Raw genomic sequence first — 17,230 nt, 5'->3', positions numbered from 1 at the left:
ACAGTAAAAAAAAATCTATTTTGGTTTTTCTTTCCATCATTTTTATCCATGATTACATATATTTGCACTTTTGTGACTTTACTGCAAGCAAGCATGTTGTTGGAATGCTAATAAATAAATAGATAATAGTGAAATGTAAATCAAAATAGCCTTATTTATTTACTAGAGAGGCAGAGTTGGGGTTATTTATAATTTAAGAAACAATAACAATCAAACAAATTTAAATATTAGTCAAAGTTAACACAAGCAAACACATCCTGAGGTTTTTTTAAAAAACTAAATCCTAAACTGCATAGTCCTGGGTGAAAAAGTCCAAAGCCACCAGGAAGGCCACTTCTGAATGGCTGAAGAAAAGCAAAATGAGGACTTTGGAGTGGCCTAGTCAAAGTCCTGACCTGAATCCAATTGAGATCATGAGTTTTTAGTTTTCATTATCTGGTCTACACGAAGAAAGAGAGGACATTTGAGCTGTTATTCACTTCTAATTAAATATTAATTGAAGATAACAAAAGTAAACACCTTATCATAAATAAAGCTTTTTGTTACAAAGGGAAAACTGAATGCAAAAATAATCGTTTGCTAAAAAGCCCAAAGCACTGTGTAGAGCTCCTCCACATGGAGAGAAGTCAGCTGAAGTGACTTCAGGGAGGTGTTTCAGGCATGTCCCACCAGGAGGAGGCCTCGGGGAAGACCCAGGACACGCTGGAGGAATGTCTCACGGCTGGCCTGGGAACGCCTCGGAAGAGCTGGAGGAAGTGTCCGTGGAGAGGGAAGTCTGGAGTTCTCTCCTAAGACTGCTGCCCCCGCAACCTGGCCCCGGATAAGCGGATGAAATGATTCTGATTAATGATTTTGACTTCGACTGAACACACACTAAATATGAACAGGAATTAAAATGTCCCAACAGCATGGTAAAGCATCTCTTATGATGACGGTCATATACAAGACTTTCATGCACACAAGAGAGACCATTGTAAGTCTTCAGTTATTTTTATTGCTTGGAAGACTAAATGCCAATGCATTCACGAAATCTCACAAAATTCAAATTGTTTGATGCCCAAAATAGTCAACAGGAAAATGCTGTATTAATTAATTGACTTGAGGATTCTGCTCAATCTGAACTGGACAGTTATGTGTTAAAGGAACAGTTGACCCAAAAAATGTAAGTTCTGTCATCATTTACTCACCCTCCACTTGTCACAAATATGTTAGACTTTCTGTTGAACACAAAAGAAGATATTTTAAAGCTTGAAATACACAAATGATGAGATCGTAACGAGGGTTAGGTGGTTATTATAGAGTATTCCGGCAGGTGTCAATGTGCGCTGCGGGAATCTCGCCGTACTCCAGCGAAGAAGCTCCGAGTCATCGCGAGATTTGCGTCTTTAGCTGCTGCTATTTGAAAGATGGCTGCAGAGGCGCGATCTGTGACTGAGAGAGACACCGCGGACGGGTGAGAATCAACAAAAATAAACATTCAATGAACAACAAGTCTAACTTTAATATTACAGACATATGAAGGGCTACTTTGCACAGCCTTGATGTTGGTGTTGCTTCTTTAACGCGTAAACACCACAGCGCTATCATGTCGAGCGTTGAAATGAACTGATGCTGCTATTACGATTGTTTATTCTCATTTACACTCTCTTTCTTTATTAATCAGAACTATATTTGCTTTATGAATGTGATGTTTATATTATTAACATACTGAGACTGCATTAGCGGTATTTAAGCATTATTTAGGATGGTTTAACGTTACTTTAAAAGTCCTTGTCAAAACAAAGGATTAATTAACGTTACTCTGGACATCAGTTTCATTTTGCTTTCATAATAAGACATAATATAGTTTTTCATAATAGTAAGAATATTAATATCTTTTTATACATACATGTGTGTGTGTGTGTAAATGTACTTTTTTCAAGCTTTCTTTTGAGATCGTGTACACTTCGTGACAAAAGTCTTGTCGTGGATTCTAGCTGTAAGATCAACTAATAGTAACTTGACTTCTAGTTGATTATTTGGAAAAGTGGCAGAAGATAGATTTTTTTTTCCCATGAATCATCTGTTGAGCTGCATCCCAATCATCACAAATACTGCAGAAGACCTAATGGAACCCGCATAGATCCACGATTCTGATAGACATCAGTCAAGTTTGGCGAAGGAAAACTCATGGTTTGGGGTTACATTCAGTATATCAAGACATTTGTGCTGCCCATTACATTACAAACCATAGAAGAGGGCAAATTCTTCAGCAGGATAGCGCTCCTTTTCATACTTCAGCCTTCACATCAAAGTTCTTGAAAGCAAAGAAGCTGCTCCAGGATTGGCCAGCCCAGTCACCAGAAATGAACATTATTGAGCATGTCTGGGGTAAGATGGAGGAGGAGGCATTGAAAATGAATCCAAAGGATCTTGATGAGCTCTGGGAGTTCTGCATGAACGCTTTCTTTGCCATTCCAGATGACTTTATTAATCAGTGATTTGAGTCAGTGCAGAGATGTATGGATGCAGTCCTCCAAGCTCATGATGGAGTCAGACACAATATTAATTCTGTCTCCACTGCAGCAGGACTTTATATTCTATACTAGACATTATTCCTGTTCAGTGATGAGACTTTAGTCTAAACAAAGTCAGACCTTACTGTCCTTATTAAATCATTAAAAATCAAGGCATGATCATATTTTATTGTGGTCAAATAGGTGTAATCTAGAGGCCTTTGCCTTTCATATACGCCACTTCTGATACCAAATGATCAACTAGAAGTCAAGCTATTATTTGTTGTTCCTAAAACTTTCATAGGAGACAAGACTTTTGTCAGGTAGGTTGCTTTCAATTGTCAGAAATTGGGTGTAAAGTTGTTTTTATTTTTGCACATTTAAACTTTCACCTTTTAATAATTTCAAAAAAGGATAATTTACAAATAATAAAGAGTGAAGTCATATTAGCACAGGTAATGGCTGTCAAAGAACAACATTGTTGACAGCCTATATAGTTTTAATAAAGTCTAATAGCGCTAATAATGTTTTGAATATATGCGATTTCAGATTGAACATTTAAAGTAGCGTGGTAAACAATATAAGGACATTCAATAGAGATTCATTCATTCATTTTCTTGTCGGCTTAATCTCTTTATTATTCTGGGGTCGCCACAGCGGAATGAACCGCCAACTTATCCAGCAAGTTTTTACGCAGCGGATGCCCTTCCAGCCGCAACCCATCTCTGGGAAACATCCACACACACATTCAAACACAACGGACAATTTAGCCTACACAATTCACCTGTAGCGCATGTCTTTAGACTGTGGGAGAAACCAGAGCACCCGGAGGAAACCCACGCAAAGGCAGGGAGAACATGCAAACTCCACACAGAAACGCCAACTGAGCCGAGGCTCGAACCAGCGACGTTCTTGCTGTGAGGCGACAGCACTACCTTCTGCGCCACTGCCTCGCCCGTTCAATAGGGATAAGCGTGTTTATCAGCTTTTTTATGTTACAGTTACAAATATAATATATGTTGTGCTCATAACAGTATGTCTTGATAATTAACCTGTATTAGCCTTTTTAAATTCAGATTTACTATTTTATGGAACGCAAAAGGCAGAATGTGCGAATTTAAAAATAACTTTACCTCAGTTTGGCAAAGCTGTAAAATTATTGATTAAAATTTTTGACAGCTCTGGTTTTCCAAAGACATGCGCTATACAGTAGGTAAATTAAATAAACTTGGTTATACATAGTGTATGAGTGTGTGTGTGTGTGAATGAAACATGCTGGAATAGTTGGCGGTTCATTTCACTGTTGTTGCGACCCCTGAACAGACTACGCTAGAGCAAAATGAATGAATTGATGATATATTTATAATTGACTTATTATTTATTTGGGCTGGGCTGTTTATATGTAAATGTGAGCGCATAATGAGCTGGTGTTTAAGAATGAATTACAGAGAATTTTCCGTCAGTTTCTGTGTCTCATTTTTGTGTGTGTGTGTATTGCAGAGATGCCTCTTTTGGAGATCTGACCACAAACATGGAGACCGAGTCGTCCAGTGGAAAGGAGACTATGGTACTGTAGGATATTTGACACATGAGGAGTTGAACTTTCTACAATTTCCACAATGTTTTCAAAGTTTTTCAGTAGAGCTGTTAACCTACTCTAGTCTCACGGTTCGGTTACGATTATCATGCCATCGATTCGGTTCAATTCGATATCTCGGTGCATCACGGTGCATTGACGGTGCTTTCCATACACAGTTTTATATTTTCTTCACAGCAGCATTTCTTGTATTAAAATGTAAGAATATATTTACATTTATATACTATTTGTAATACAATTTTGTCATTTAATGCAAACAGTCAGATATATAAACTGTAACTTTAAACAAAACGAGCATTTAGCAAATAATATAAACAAATATAAATATCCAGCTCAATTTCTGATCCTTGTCTAGTTCTCTTACACCTCTTTGATTGGTCACACCCTCAACAAAAACGGTTGCGATTGGCTCTTGCGCGCTGCGCTCTTCACAGATGAGTGACACTGATAAGTCGCAGTGGCGATCTCCCAGCTGATGTATGATTGACACGGTGGAGAAAAGTCTGCAGACACGCGCTCGTTTCTTTATACAGAAGTAACGCTGTAAAACAGCCGAGAGGAGAAGAAAAGCCACGCCAGCAGGTCAAATGGGCGTGCGTGCGTGCGTGCGTGCGTGCGTGCGTGCGTGCGTGCGTGCCTGTGTATGTGTGTGTGTGTGAGAGAGAGAGAGCGCGAGAGAGAGAGACAAATGGAGTACTTTCATTCTCTCGATCTCAGTGAAATAGGGGCTATTGTTGTATATGTCAGTGTAAGACTGATCACGCAAACACACACAGTAAAATTGTGCACAGTTTATAAGTTTCAAGTAGTTTGAGCGTTGTAAATACTCGCGATCGAGGTAAATGACGTCAGTAATTACCGGTTATGATTATTAATGAACCGATACTGAATTGTCTGCATCGTGGTGCACCGAAGAAACAATTAATTTTGACACCCCTATTTTTCAGCATTCATTAAGTTCTTTTTGTATTGAATTACTCATTTAATACAAACAGTTGGGATCTGAATTGCACCACCCTAATTTCTAGATAGTATTTGTTTTATTTTATTATCATTTTTTGTAGTTTTAGTATTCCTATTTAAATTCATTTGTTTATTTCCAATGCAGTATTTTCAAGGGTGTTGTTTCAAATTACAGGGATATTTCGATTTGCATAACTGTTTTGGTAGTTTGTTAGTTCAGATTAAGCACATTGCTTATAAATTCTAAATTAATTTCCCATGGATGAGTATTAACAGTACAAGCTAACTACATACAAAGTTCTCTATTCGTACTGTCTAAATCTTTGCATACTATAACTTGTTATGCTATTGCCTGAAGATGAATTCTTGCTTGTTGCGTTCTTTAATTGTATGCTATTATGATTTAAAAGTAATTGTACATTTTAAACGACACCCTTTTATCTCATTGAATTTCCTACATCACCTTTAACTTCTGTTTAATAACGCTCAGTCTGTTTGGGTCTTCAGGATACAGCCGGGGACAGTTCTGAAGCAGCGGACGCTCAGACGGGCTCTGGAGACGATGAGAACGGCCGTCAGCTGGGTGAAGTGGAGCTGCAGTGTGCGCTGTGCATGAAGTGGTTCACCGCAGACACTTTCAGCATCGACACGGCGTAAGATTCTCTCTCTTATCCCCTTATATACGGTGCCTTCACACTGCAGATGGCGAGAGCGGCAGAGTAGCCGAATAACATTCATTTTCAAGAAGAGCCAGCAGCCAGAGAATACAAATACTACAGTTGAAGTCAGAATTATTCGCCCCCTTCGAATTTTCTTCTACTTTTTAAAATATTTTCCAAATGATGTTTAACAGAGCGAGGAAATTTTCACAGTGTGTCTGATAATATTTTTACTTCTGGAAAAAGTCTTTTTTGTTTTATTTCGACTAGAATAAAAGCAGTTTTTAATTCTTTAAACCCTATTTTAGAGACAAAATTATTAGCCCCTTTAAGCCATATTTTTTCTCGATAACCTATAAAACAAACCATCATTATACAATAACTTGCCTAATCACCTTAACCTGCCTAGTTAACCTAATTAACCCAGTTAAGCCGTTAAATGTCACTTTAAGCTGTATAGAAGTGTCTTGAAAAATATGTAGTAAAATATTATTTACTGTCATCATGGTAAAGAGAAAATAAATCAGTTATTAGAAATGAGTTATTAAAACTATCATGCTTAGAAACGTGTTAAAAAAAAATCTTCTCTCCGTTAAACAGAAATTGGGGAAAAAATAAACAAGCGGTTTAATAATTCAGGGGGGCCAATAATTCTGACTTCAACTGTATTTGCTTTCTATTTATTACAAAAGTGGTAGCCTACAGTAGGAAATGTTTGGTTTTAACAAACATAGGATGAATTAACAAAGGGACGCCCATGCATATTTCAACAAGACAATGCAAAACCACAATCAGCACACATTACAAAGTCCTGGCTGTGGAGGAAGAGGGTACAGGTACTTGACTGGCCTGCGTGCAATCCCGACCTGTCTCCAATGGAGAATGTGTGGCGCATTTTGAAGTGCAAATTTCGACAACGAAGACACCGTACTGTTAAACACATGAAGACAATGAGAAAATGACACCTGAAACACTTCATCACTTGGTGACTCAGTCCTTAAATGTATTTTTAGTGTTGTGAACAGGAATGGCAACATTAGAAAGTGGTAAATGCTTTACTGTCACTACTGTTTTTGATTTGGGCTTGTATTTCACCTTAATCAAAACAAAGAAAATACTAAAAATGTTTTGTTTGTTTTATCAATGCAACATTATTTACATTTTCATAAGCATGTGATCAAAATAAAGGGACGGTTACCTAAAAATGAACATTTACTGACAATTTACACCCTCAAGTGGTTTCAAACCTGAAACCACAAACCACAAAAAAATGTGTTGCAAGAACCAGAAGTGGAATATCAAAAATTGATAATGATATTTACATGGTGAGCATGTGCGGTTCGTGCACAAGCAGATAGAATAGAGTGGAATATTACTTTTTTAATTTTATTTTTAAAAACTTTCTCAACTCTTACGCTTTGATTGATGCAGCAAAAATCTCTAATCCCCTCTATAAATACAATTGTTTTGTGTGAAATTGGTTATGGTTGTCCAAAATGTGTTGACTGACTTTTTATGCAGTGGACTTTACTTGGATGTATGGGTGTCCCATGTGCACATACACTTACACTCTGCTTTCTCCTTCCTGCAGAACTTGCCTGCCATTCATGACCAATTATGTGTTTCACTGCAACGTGTGCCACCACAGTGGAAACACTTACTTTCTGAGGAAACAAGCCAGTGAGTGGATCGGTTTACTTAAACTATTAAATACTGGTTCAACAGTGCTTTCAGAAAAGACACAGAATGACCCTGTCAGATCCAGAACATGAACAAGACCTTTTTTATAGTGTTCATTGTTGATTGGTTTTATTTGCCCAGATCTGAAGGAAATGTGTCTCACTGCTTTGGCAAATCTGACATGGCGGTCCAGAACTCAAGAGGAGCATCCTAAAACTATGTTCTCTAAGGATAAGGTACACTTTCAGCTGAGATTGTTTGCAGAGGCATGCTATTCATGTTGTGCTCTTTGAAATGGCAACCAAACTTAAGGTCTACTTTTAAAAGGCTCTATTTTATTGATCTAAGCGCAAAGTCTAAAGCGCATGGTGCAAAAGCATTAAGAGCAGGTTTGAATCCGCTAATTTAAGGACGTAAAAATATGGTTTGCCCTGGCACATGGTCGAACAGGGTTGTGCTTATTCTCTTAATGTATTATTACGCTTTACTAGTGAGAAAACAGTTAAACAGAGCATCTGCAGCACAAGAATAAGGAATGAGCCTCCTCCATTCATTCTCTTTTATTTTCTTTTACTTTACTTTAACTCTTTACTCCTTTACTTTGGTGGAGTAGGAAACGGTGGAAACGTACTCCACTGGAGACATCCATTAGCCTACTTATTAAATTGGTTTAAGCGCAAAGATTTGTCTCAAAACTATTTCAAAATTTAGTTCTAATTTCCAACAACGATTGAATGATCAATTATAATGGTCAAAAAAACGTTATACAAAACGTTATATAGAGTTATTCAAACACGCGTCCTGTTCTTACACCCCATATGGGGATGCAGACACCTCCAAAACCCAACAGTTGGACAAATCTAAACTTGTTTTTATTCAAACAAATAGAAATATGCAAATAATAAATAATACTGCTAATAATAGTAACATTATAAAAATCTACATTGTCATGAATAAACTGAAAAAGCTAGTGATCGAGTGATCTGCGTGACCCACGGTGCATGCCTTACGCGTTGCCATGCATTTATACGCAGAAGTGTAAATTAGCCTTTAGAGCTTCTAGTTTGTCAATGGTGCGGTCTATTTCAGTTTCTCAAAATAGCAACATACCAACAATGCACCTTAACACACCTCCTTTATAGATCAGCACACCCTTGAGTCCTCAGTGGCGCAAATGGATTTGCTATTTAAACAACGTGGCGCAAAATGTGAAAATTACAGTTGTGCTGTTCTGAAAATAGCAACAAAATGCGCCATGCATGCCTTATATCCTTTATGACAGGGCCCAATGTTATCATGTTGAAGTCAAAATGATTCGTTCTCCTGTAAATTTTGTTTTCTGTTTTTAAATATTTCCCAAATTATGTTTAAGAGGGCAAGGAATTTTTACAGTATTTCCTCTAATGTTTTTTCTTCTGGAGAAATCTTATTTGTATTATTTCAGCTAGAATAAAATCAGCTTTTAATTTTTGTAAACCATTTTAATTCAATATTATTAGCCCCCTTAAAGGGCCATGAAAGCCCCTCGTTTCAGCAGGGTGTTTTCACACCTCTACTTTGGAAAAAGTCAGAAAAGTGGGCGTGTCCAGCTCTGTTTAGGGGGGAGTGTCGGAGGAACTAAAGTGGGATGGTGTGGGAGTGTCTATTTGTGCACGCGCGAGTTTCAGAATCAAAACACACCCACAGAGGACAAAGTGACTGTGTTTACATGGACATCTGTAGTCGAATTATTTGCCAAATTATTAAACTGTGGACTTTAACTGCAGTTTGGCTCTTTCATTCAGGGAATTCATTCATGCCCCTCGCGACAAACGTGATATTTGATTCGAGGAGCTGCTGTAAGCGTGTATTTTTCATGCAATGTTTGATACCGCACGGCGAATGAGAGAAAAAAACCCTCCGCATTTCCCGGAAACTTAGATGCACACGGAAGGTAGCGTCAGAAAGCCGCGTGTGTTATTCCGGTCACAAAATGGGGTGAAAACCCTACACAAGGTAAAAGTTTGGTTGTGGTGCTAACATGTTTACACTTGGTGCAATAGTTTTTCGATACGAACAAACTGAATTAACAAAGAGCACTGGTCGCTCACTTACCAAATCTGTAGAGACAGGACAATCACCAGCAACTAGAGCCGCGTCTTTATTAAGAGGAGACTATAAGTGAATCCAGATCTCAGCGTTTGCAGATGAGAACAGCTCTCAGGTAAACAATAATCCTCCTTAGACACGTAAGTTATTGTTGTCGAGCGTCGCGTACACTGTTAATTCACACGTGACTCCAGCTGAGCTCTCACAGAGAGAAAATGAAAACAAAACTTAATGGTAGCAAACTATAAAAGCAACACTTCACGCTTGTTTTGCCAACACAACGTGGCGTCTCTGTCGTCTAAACACTGTGACAGTAATGAATATTAATGAAGTTGCACAATAGAGCGCGCTGATTGGTTTGAACCAAGCCTTACTAATGCATTAATGCATTACCGTACGTTCACACCGATAGCGGTGAGAGCGTCCAAGGTCGCTCTGGCCGCCCTGGCGACAACGATGTCTGCCTTCAGCTCCGGCGGCGAGAGCATCAAAACTCGCTACATTAATCTCGTACTTAAAGGAGCCGTTGCAGCATTATCAGTTACATTCCTGCATAAGACATGTTTTTAGCGGGAAAATGTTGCGCACTTCTTATCAAATTCATATAACAATGGAAGATCAAGTTGCATGTGGTGTGGCTTTGCTCTATTTATCCAATATGTGTCCATATATCTGAAATATCCTGAAGCAGCAGTACTGTTTTGTACTGTCACATCGCGTGAGATTCCCGCTTTTTAAAGATAAATTTATATAACATTAATGAACATCAGTAACTCGCCAGTAACTTATTTAATATATGTTCCTGTAAGAAAACATTGTAAATAATTGGAAATCCGGCGACCGCAATAATCAAACCCTTGGGAACAACTGTGGTCAGAACCAAAGTTCACAGGTCTGTGTTCCCTGAACTGCTATTAAGCGGTGGACATCTTTATTCTGATTGCTTGCCGCCGAACTGCGTCATAGCTCATTACCATAAAGTTGACTTCATTTCAACTCTCCTCGACGCTCACGCCGGCGAAGACGCGCCGCGCTGCTCCTCGCCGCTTATCGTCGCCTATCGCCGCCGGCTCTCATTGAAAATGAATGACTTCCGGCTACTTTGACGCTCTCGCCGCTTTCGGTGTGAACGTACGGTTACACTGTAAGACGTAATAAGACACACTCTGGCACAGACGCCCAGTCTGCACGCTGGAATACACGCTATTATGTCATGGCCGTGACGCAGCTTCAAAAATTAGTTTCAAACAGGATGTACGAATTTGCTTGAAATAACGCAAAAACAACCAATTGACACTTTTTAGTGAAATATAGGTGTCCTAATAGTGTTTTTAGCAGTGTGGGACACATATACGACTGTCAACAGCTCAAAACATGTGTTTTGGTGTATCGTGACCCTTTAAGCAATTTTTACTTTAATTGTCTACAGGGAAGACCATCATTATACAATGACTTGCCTAATTAACCTAGTTAAGCTTTTAAATGTCACTTTAAGCTGAACACTAGTATCCTGAAAAATATCTGGTAAAATATTATGTACTGTCATCTTAAAGAGAAAATAAATCAGTTGTTAGAAATGAGTTATTAAAAATCATGTTTAGAAATGTGCTGAAAAATCTTTCTGTTAAACAGAAATTGGCTAATAATTAGTCTAATATTAGGCTAATAGGCTAATAATTCTCACCTCAACTGTACAAACTCTACAAACTTTGTTGTCTGTTATGTCTATTGTTTGGGACATTGTGCATTTATAAAGGTGAATTTATAAAGTATCGATGTGAATTTGCAGGTTTATACATGCTGTGAGACGCAATGCAAATATTCAGAAAGAAATCCAGCAATAAAATATAACTGAAATAAATCATGTTCTTTGGTTGTAAAGGACATCATACCTTTCATTGACAAATATTGGGAGTGTATGACGACCCGCCAGAGACCCGGCAAACTAACATGGCCAAATAACATCGTCAAAACCATGGTGAGTTATTTGAATCTTTTATTATTTTATTGTCGGTCAATAATTTGGTTTAATAGTGTTTAATAAAAGCTGTGTTGTTTGACCTCAGAGCAAAGAGCGCGATGTTTTCCTCGTGAAAGAACATCCTGATCCTGGCAGCAAAGACCCTGAAGAGGACTATCCTAAATTTGGTTTGCTCGATCAGGTTTGACCTTTGACCCTATTCAACCGAATTTTGATGTTTCATGTACTTTGGAGACACAGATGTTTTTATTTAAAAGAGATACTTGAGGGATATTCTGGTCATACTGCGTTTTCTCATGATGGTGTTGATTTTAAAACTGTTGTAGTATTTTAATATCCATCATTGGCTGTCTTATACATTTTAAGAAGATCGAAATAATACTTTTATACTTATTGTTTTATATTTTGCCAAATTCTAAAAGATCTAAAAAGATCTAAAGTGTGTTTCCTGAAAAAAGACAAGGCTGGTTATGTTTCAAAGCTGTCTTTCTTTTTTTTTTCGCTCGACATTACGAGCACTGCTCCGTTTAAGCCCTCGTAATATGTGTTTATCCGGGAGAGCTCGCGCTGAGAGGGGCTCTCAGTAAGGGACTGTCGGAAAAGTGCTTCTTTTTTTTTTCGTTTTTCTGCTCCGCTCAGCGCGAGCTCTCCCTATTACGAGGGCTTAAGTGTGTGTGTGTGTGTGTGTGTGTGTGTGTGTGTGTGTGTGTGTTTGGTGCTGTCTATGTTTGTGTATGTGTTTGAATGAGAGACAGTGTGGTGCTGTGTGTCTGTGTATTTATACAGACAGCTTGTTATAGCCTCCCTTCTAAAATATAACACTGTATATAGAAAGCATCGTCAATGCACCGAGTTATCAAATTGAACCGAATCGAAGGCATGATAATCGTAACCGAACCGTGAGACCAGTATAGGTTCACACTAGAGGTCTGCATTCCCGCGGCTGTCCCGCGGGCGCCGCGGGACCCGACCAGATTTCTGCGAATAAATCGCGGGAGCGGTCGGTAACGGGTTTAATTTGGGACGGGAGCTGTCTAGCAATATCGCTCCCGACTCCCGAGCGACCACGCGTATGTATGTATGTGTGTAAATGAAATAGCGCGATGCTGTGTTTAGCTTGTTTGTTGCTGTGTGTGTGCGAATGAGAGGTATGTCTGTGTGTGTGTGTGTGTGTGTGTGTGTGTGTGTGTGTGTGTGTGTGTGTGTGTGTGTGTGTGTGTGTGTGTGTGTGCGTGTGCGCGCGAATGAGAGAGAGAGAGAGAGAGAGATTTGCCTGTGTGTGTGTATTAGTGTGCGCACGCGAATGAGAGAGAGAGAGAGAGAGAGAGAGAGCTTTGCCTGTGTGTGTGCTTGGTGCTTATGTGTGTGTGTATTAGTGTGCGCGCGCGCGAATAAGAGAGAGAGAGCTTTGTCTGTGTATGTGTGTGTGTGTGCTTGGCTCTGTGTGTATGTGTGTTTATACAGAAAGCTTGTTGGGTTGGTGATTTTCGGTTTTGTTCTGCCCCGCTCTTTAGCGGGATCGAGCGCGGCCGGTAGAAAACGGGGCGGGGCGGGCAGCGGGACAACAAATGCTTAATATAGACGGGAGCGGTTGGGTTAGGGCTAAAACCTGGCGGGTGCGGGCGGGAGCGGGATTCAAAATTTAGTCCCGCGCAGATCTCTAGTTCACACCTCTAGTATAAAGCATATAAAGTTTTATGAATTCAGGTGATTAGACATGGATATATGTACAGATATATTTACATAATTTAAATGGAGCTAAACTGAATAAAACAAAATTCTGTTCTAAATAGTTGTTGCTACATGCTTTTTGATCAACATTTTTTTTCGCTCTCGTTTATCATCAGCGTTTTACGAGATGTTTTTCCGCAATCAAACCCGGAAGATTTTCAGCTGCAATGAGCAGAGTAAACACCTAAAATCATCCCCTGACATTAGATAACGCTCGGTGAGCTTGTAGATCATGAAAGAAAAGTTAACGAAAACTCAACATTGGATCATGTTTGCTACTCATCCTAACAACTCCCTCATGCTCACTTAGTTGCTGTTGCGTTTATAATACTGTTGCTGTTTGTTTAATCATGAGGCGTTAAATGACAGTGATAAGTACAAGGGAAAAGCATCTGGTTGTGAACTAGGGCTCTATTTTGACGGTCCATGCGCAGAGCGCAAAACGCAGAGCGCAAACGCTTTCAGGGCGTGTCAGAACGCGTTTTTGCTAATTTAAGGACGGGAAAATCCGCTTTGCGCCGTGGCGCATGGTCTAAAAGGGTTGAGTTTATTTTCTTAATGAGTTATAGGTGTGTTTTGAGAATAAACCAATCAGAGTCTCATCTCCCATTCCCTTTAAGAGTCAGCTGCGCCACGCCAAGAGCGCATTCGCTATTTACAGGACGCAAAGTAAGTCTAAGTGGAAAAAATGAGCATTTCACAAGCAAACAGTTAACAGTTTTTTACAGAAAACTGTTAAACAGAGCATCTACTGCGTGAGAATGAGAGATAATGGATCACTTTCACATTCGCTCTTGGTTAGGGAAACGGGTTTGTTTTGGTCTAATGAAAAATCTATTATAGTTTCTCAAAATAGCAACGCGCCAGCGGTCCGCCTCAGAACGCCTTCCTTTTTAGACCAGAACGCCTATGGGCGCACATATGAGCGCTAATGCATTTGCTATTTAAACAGCGTAGCGCAACGCCTCAAAACCACTCTTGCGCCAAGCTGAAACTACCAAAAGACTACTGCACCATGCCTTGCGCCAACCTGCGCAGGGTGTATGATAGGGCCCCTTGTCTTTATTGTTAACAATGTTCTGTGTTTGGTTTTACCCAGGATCTGGGCAACATCGGACCGTCGTATGACAACCAGAAGCAGATGACCACAGTCACGGGTGCTGGAGGATTGAACGGTAAGACTGACGACCCCCTCATTGAAATGCTTCCAGTTGCATATTTGATTGTCATTGTAAAGGCAGTTCCTGTAAAGCTGTGCGTTGTATTCCAGGTGGATCAACCTTTTCAGGTGACTATGAGGTGTTTTACATGTGGCTTTTGAAACGGGAGGCTGGTGTTTGGTGCTCCTTTAACTTCCCCTCGCTTTGCATTGATCTTTGCGCTCTTGGTTGATTTGCTTGCTCCTCCTGGTCACTTTCCCCTCAATCTGCAGCCGGATGCTGGCACTAATGTTCGTTTCTGTGTGCTTGCACCCTGTCTTTTCCCTTTTAGACTCTATCTAACCATCATGGCTTTTGGCATTGAATGTACGGAGGTTTTTACGTGCTTAATTGTTGTCTGTCGAAAGCCATGGTCATTCGGTTGAACTCAGTCCCCGATCAACACTGTAATCTCTGCTAATGTTGAACTTTAAAGGTGCTGTATGTATGTTTTTGACTCTTCTAAAGCATAAAAATACCATGATGTGCTTGCAGATATTTTAGAAACATTGTAAGCATACTTGTTTATCTAAAAAACTATAATAATTATGATAAAGTCAGTTTTGTCCTTTGAAAATGTGCATTGTCCTCTATAACCCACCCACTGCCAGTTTACCCAATTAGATTTTAGCACCCTGAGCTGCCTTGGTGGAAAACAGTGCATTTAATTTCAGTCATGTGAACATGCATTTTTTTTAAATAACATTTATTAGGGGTGAGACAAGATCTCGTGAGATTTTTATTTATTTTTATTTTTTTTAAATATGCAAAAATCATGCAAATACAAGAAAACGTCAACAAATAACAAATACAAAGCAACGAAACAAACAAACAAAAAAAAACAACAACAATATAGTCATGTACTGGTATGTGTGTGAGTGTGTGCGTGTGAGTGTGTGTATGCATGTAAAGGTAACTTGGTGGACAGGTCAGAGTACATGCATAAGGAACAATAACAGTCAATAAATGAAGCAAGTGTCACAGATATAGATAAAACATATAGAAAGAAACCAGTCAGAGGTAGGGAGTAACAACAATGCTTATTAATGTATGACAGTAAAAATGAGAGTAAAAAGAGAGAAAGGACAACAGTAATAACTGACAACAATAATAATAAATCACAAGTGCTACACCAACTACTACTACAGAAAGTTACTTATATAACAACTACTACTGCTTCTACTACAGCCACAACCACGACTACTACTACTACAATGTCTACTAATACTGAAACTACTACAACGACTACCACTACTGATACTACTATAGCGTTTGCTACAACTAATACAACAATGTCTACTGCTGCTACTACTACTACTGCTACTACCACCACCACAATCGCTTCTACTACATCTACATCAACAGCATCTACTACTGATATTACTACACCAACAACGACTACTACTACTACTGTAACTACCACACCATTACTACTTCTGCTACTACTTACATGAACTACTACTTCAATAATCTCCGTAACAATTACTCAATAACAATCTATACTATTACACTGTGTACTATTCAACTACAACTACTACTACTACTACTACAACTACTACCGCTACAACTACAACAACTGCAACCTTAATAATGATAATGGTATAAATACTTGTAATAATGATAATGGAAAGATAACAGGACAAGTCAGAACAGTAATAATAATAACAATGATTACAAAAAATAAAAGTAATACCATTTATGACAAAGGTGTCGAGGAGAGGGGAGGATGGGAAATCAGGGAGAGGACAAGTAATAATAATAATAAATAATAATAATAATAACAAATAATAATAGTAGTAAGTAGAAGGGGAGAGAGAGGAAAAGAGAAAATAAACTAATGATAATAAACAAAAATTAATAAAATAATAATAATAAAAATAAATAAATAAAATTAAAAAATAAAAACAAGATCTCGTGAGATTAAGGTGTAAATGTTCCTCTGTGTCGAGTATCTTCGCTGGTGTTTTTTTTTTTTTTTTTTATGCTTTCTGAATGTACAAGTGGCTCAAACGCGCTCATTTTGAGGCAGGAACCGGCAGACGTGCAACAACTTTAACTATGAGATAAACACAAAACTAAACTTTCTATCCGGAGCTCTTTAATGGGACTCCACACTTGTAAACAATCGCTCAATTGGGTTTGCGCAGCTCTCGGTCCCACCCAGACTCGACAGCGCTACCAAGCTGACCAATCACAGAGCTTGCGCTACGCGTCATTGCGATGTGTAGTTACATTTTTTTGAGAGGTGCACGAGCTGCGCCATAGCATACATGTGCGCTTGATGCAGAAGTGTAAATCAGCCTTTAGTCATCGATGGAAGGTTCAGGTGTAGAAAAAAAATATCTGACATTTTGAAGTTGGACTGCAATGTCTAATTCAACCACTAGGTGTCAATCCTACATACTGCACCTTTAACTGAGCTTTGGATCATGCTAAGATTGATCGTGCATCTACGTTTTTGTAGTGAGGCTGTGTTTTATGTCTCAGGTGGGCTTCCTTCAGCTGCTACAGGAAAAGGCAGAGGAGCCAAACGCAAACAGCAGCAGCAACAGGATGGTGCCGCCACTGGAGCAGCCAAGAGAACACGCAGGTATGACAGCAAATGCTTTAAAATTAATTAATTAATTAAAAGCATCCTTGCTGAAAAAGGTCATTATTTCCTAAACACTTGTGGGTCAATATATAAAAAGTGACTTTGTAGAGGACAGTTCCAAAGATTTTAATTGGATTTATGTGCAAAAAGTTTATAAATTCCTCAGGACAAATGTGAAAAAGTGCTAAAATATTAAACATTAACACTTTGGTAGTCTTCGGTCATTTCTGAATTTTTTTTAAAT

The 17,230-nt window shown here is 38.9% G+C and overlaps 1 protein-coding gene and 1 long non-coding RNA gene across 3 annotated transcripts in view; both read left to right on the top strand.

The window, feature by feature from the left end:
- LOC141376286 (uncharacterized) overlaps positions 1-17,230 on the top strand; it is a 501,640-nt gene that overhangs the window by 319,758 nt on the left and 164,652 nt on the right. The gene's annotated exons all lie outside the window — the stretch shown is intronic.
- Positions 1,380-17,230, top strand: part of ash2l (ash2 like, histone lysine methyltransferase complex subunit) — a 30,152-nt gene continuing 14,301 nt past the window's right edge. Inside the window, exons 1-10 of one of the 2 annotated variants that reach the window (NM_001110105.2) lie at positions 1,380-1,453; positions 3,996-4,062; positions 5,563-5,708; positions 7,306-7,394; positions 7,536-7,630; positions 11,365-11,460; positions 11,549-11,644; positions 14,294-14,369; positions 14,465-14,482; positions 16,881-16,983. In NM_001110105.2, the coding sequence (NP_001103575.2) occupies positions 1,407-1,453; positions 3,996-4,062; positions 5,563-5,708; positions 7,306-7,394; positions 7,536-7,630; positions 11,365-11,460; positions 11,549-11,644; positions 14,294-14,369; positions 14,465-14,482; positions 16,881-16,983 (833 nt within the window). In that variant the 5' untranslated portion in view covers positions 1,380-1,406. The remainder of the gene's footprint in view (positions 1,454-3,995; positions 4,063-5,562; positions 5,709-7,305; positions 7,395-7,535; positions 7,631-11,364; positions 11,461-11,548; positions 11,645-14,293; positions 14,370-14,464; positions 14,483-16,880; positions 16,984-17,230) is intronic. The other variant, XM_005155525.6, reaches the window with a different exon arrangement.

The sequence above is a fragment of the Danio rerio genome, chromosome 10, assembly GCF_049306965.1.
Source record: "Danio rerio strain Tuebingen ecotype United States chromosome 10, GRCz12tu, whole genome shotgun sequence".
Classification (NCBI taxonomy): Eukaryota; Metazoa; Chordata; class Actinopteri; order Cypriniformes; family Danionidae; genus Danio; species Danio rerio.
This window is presented reverse-complemented; position numbering and strand designations above follow the sequence as displayed.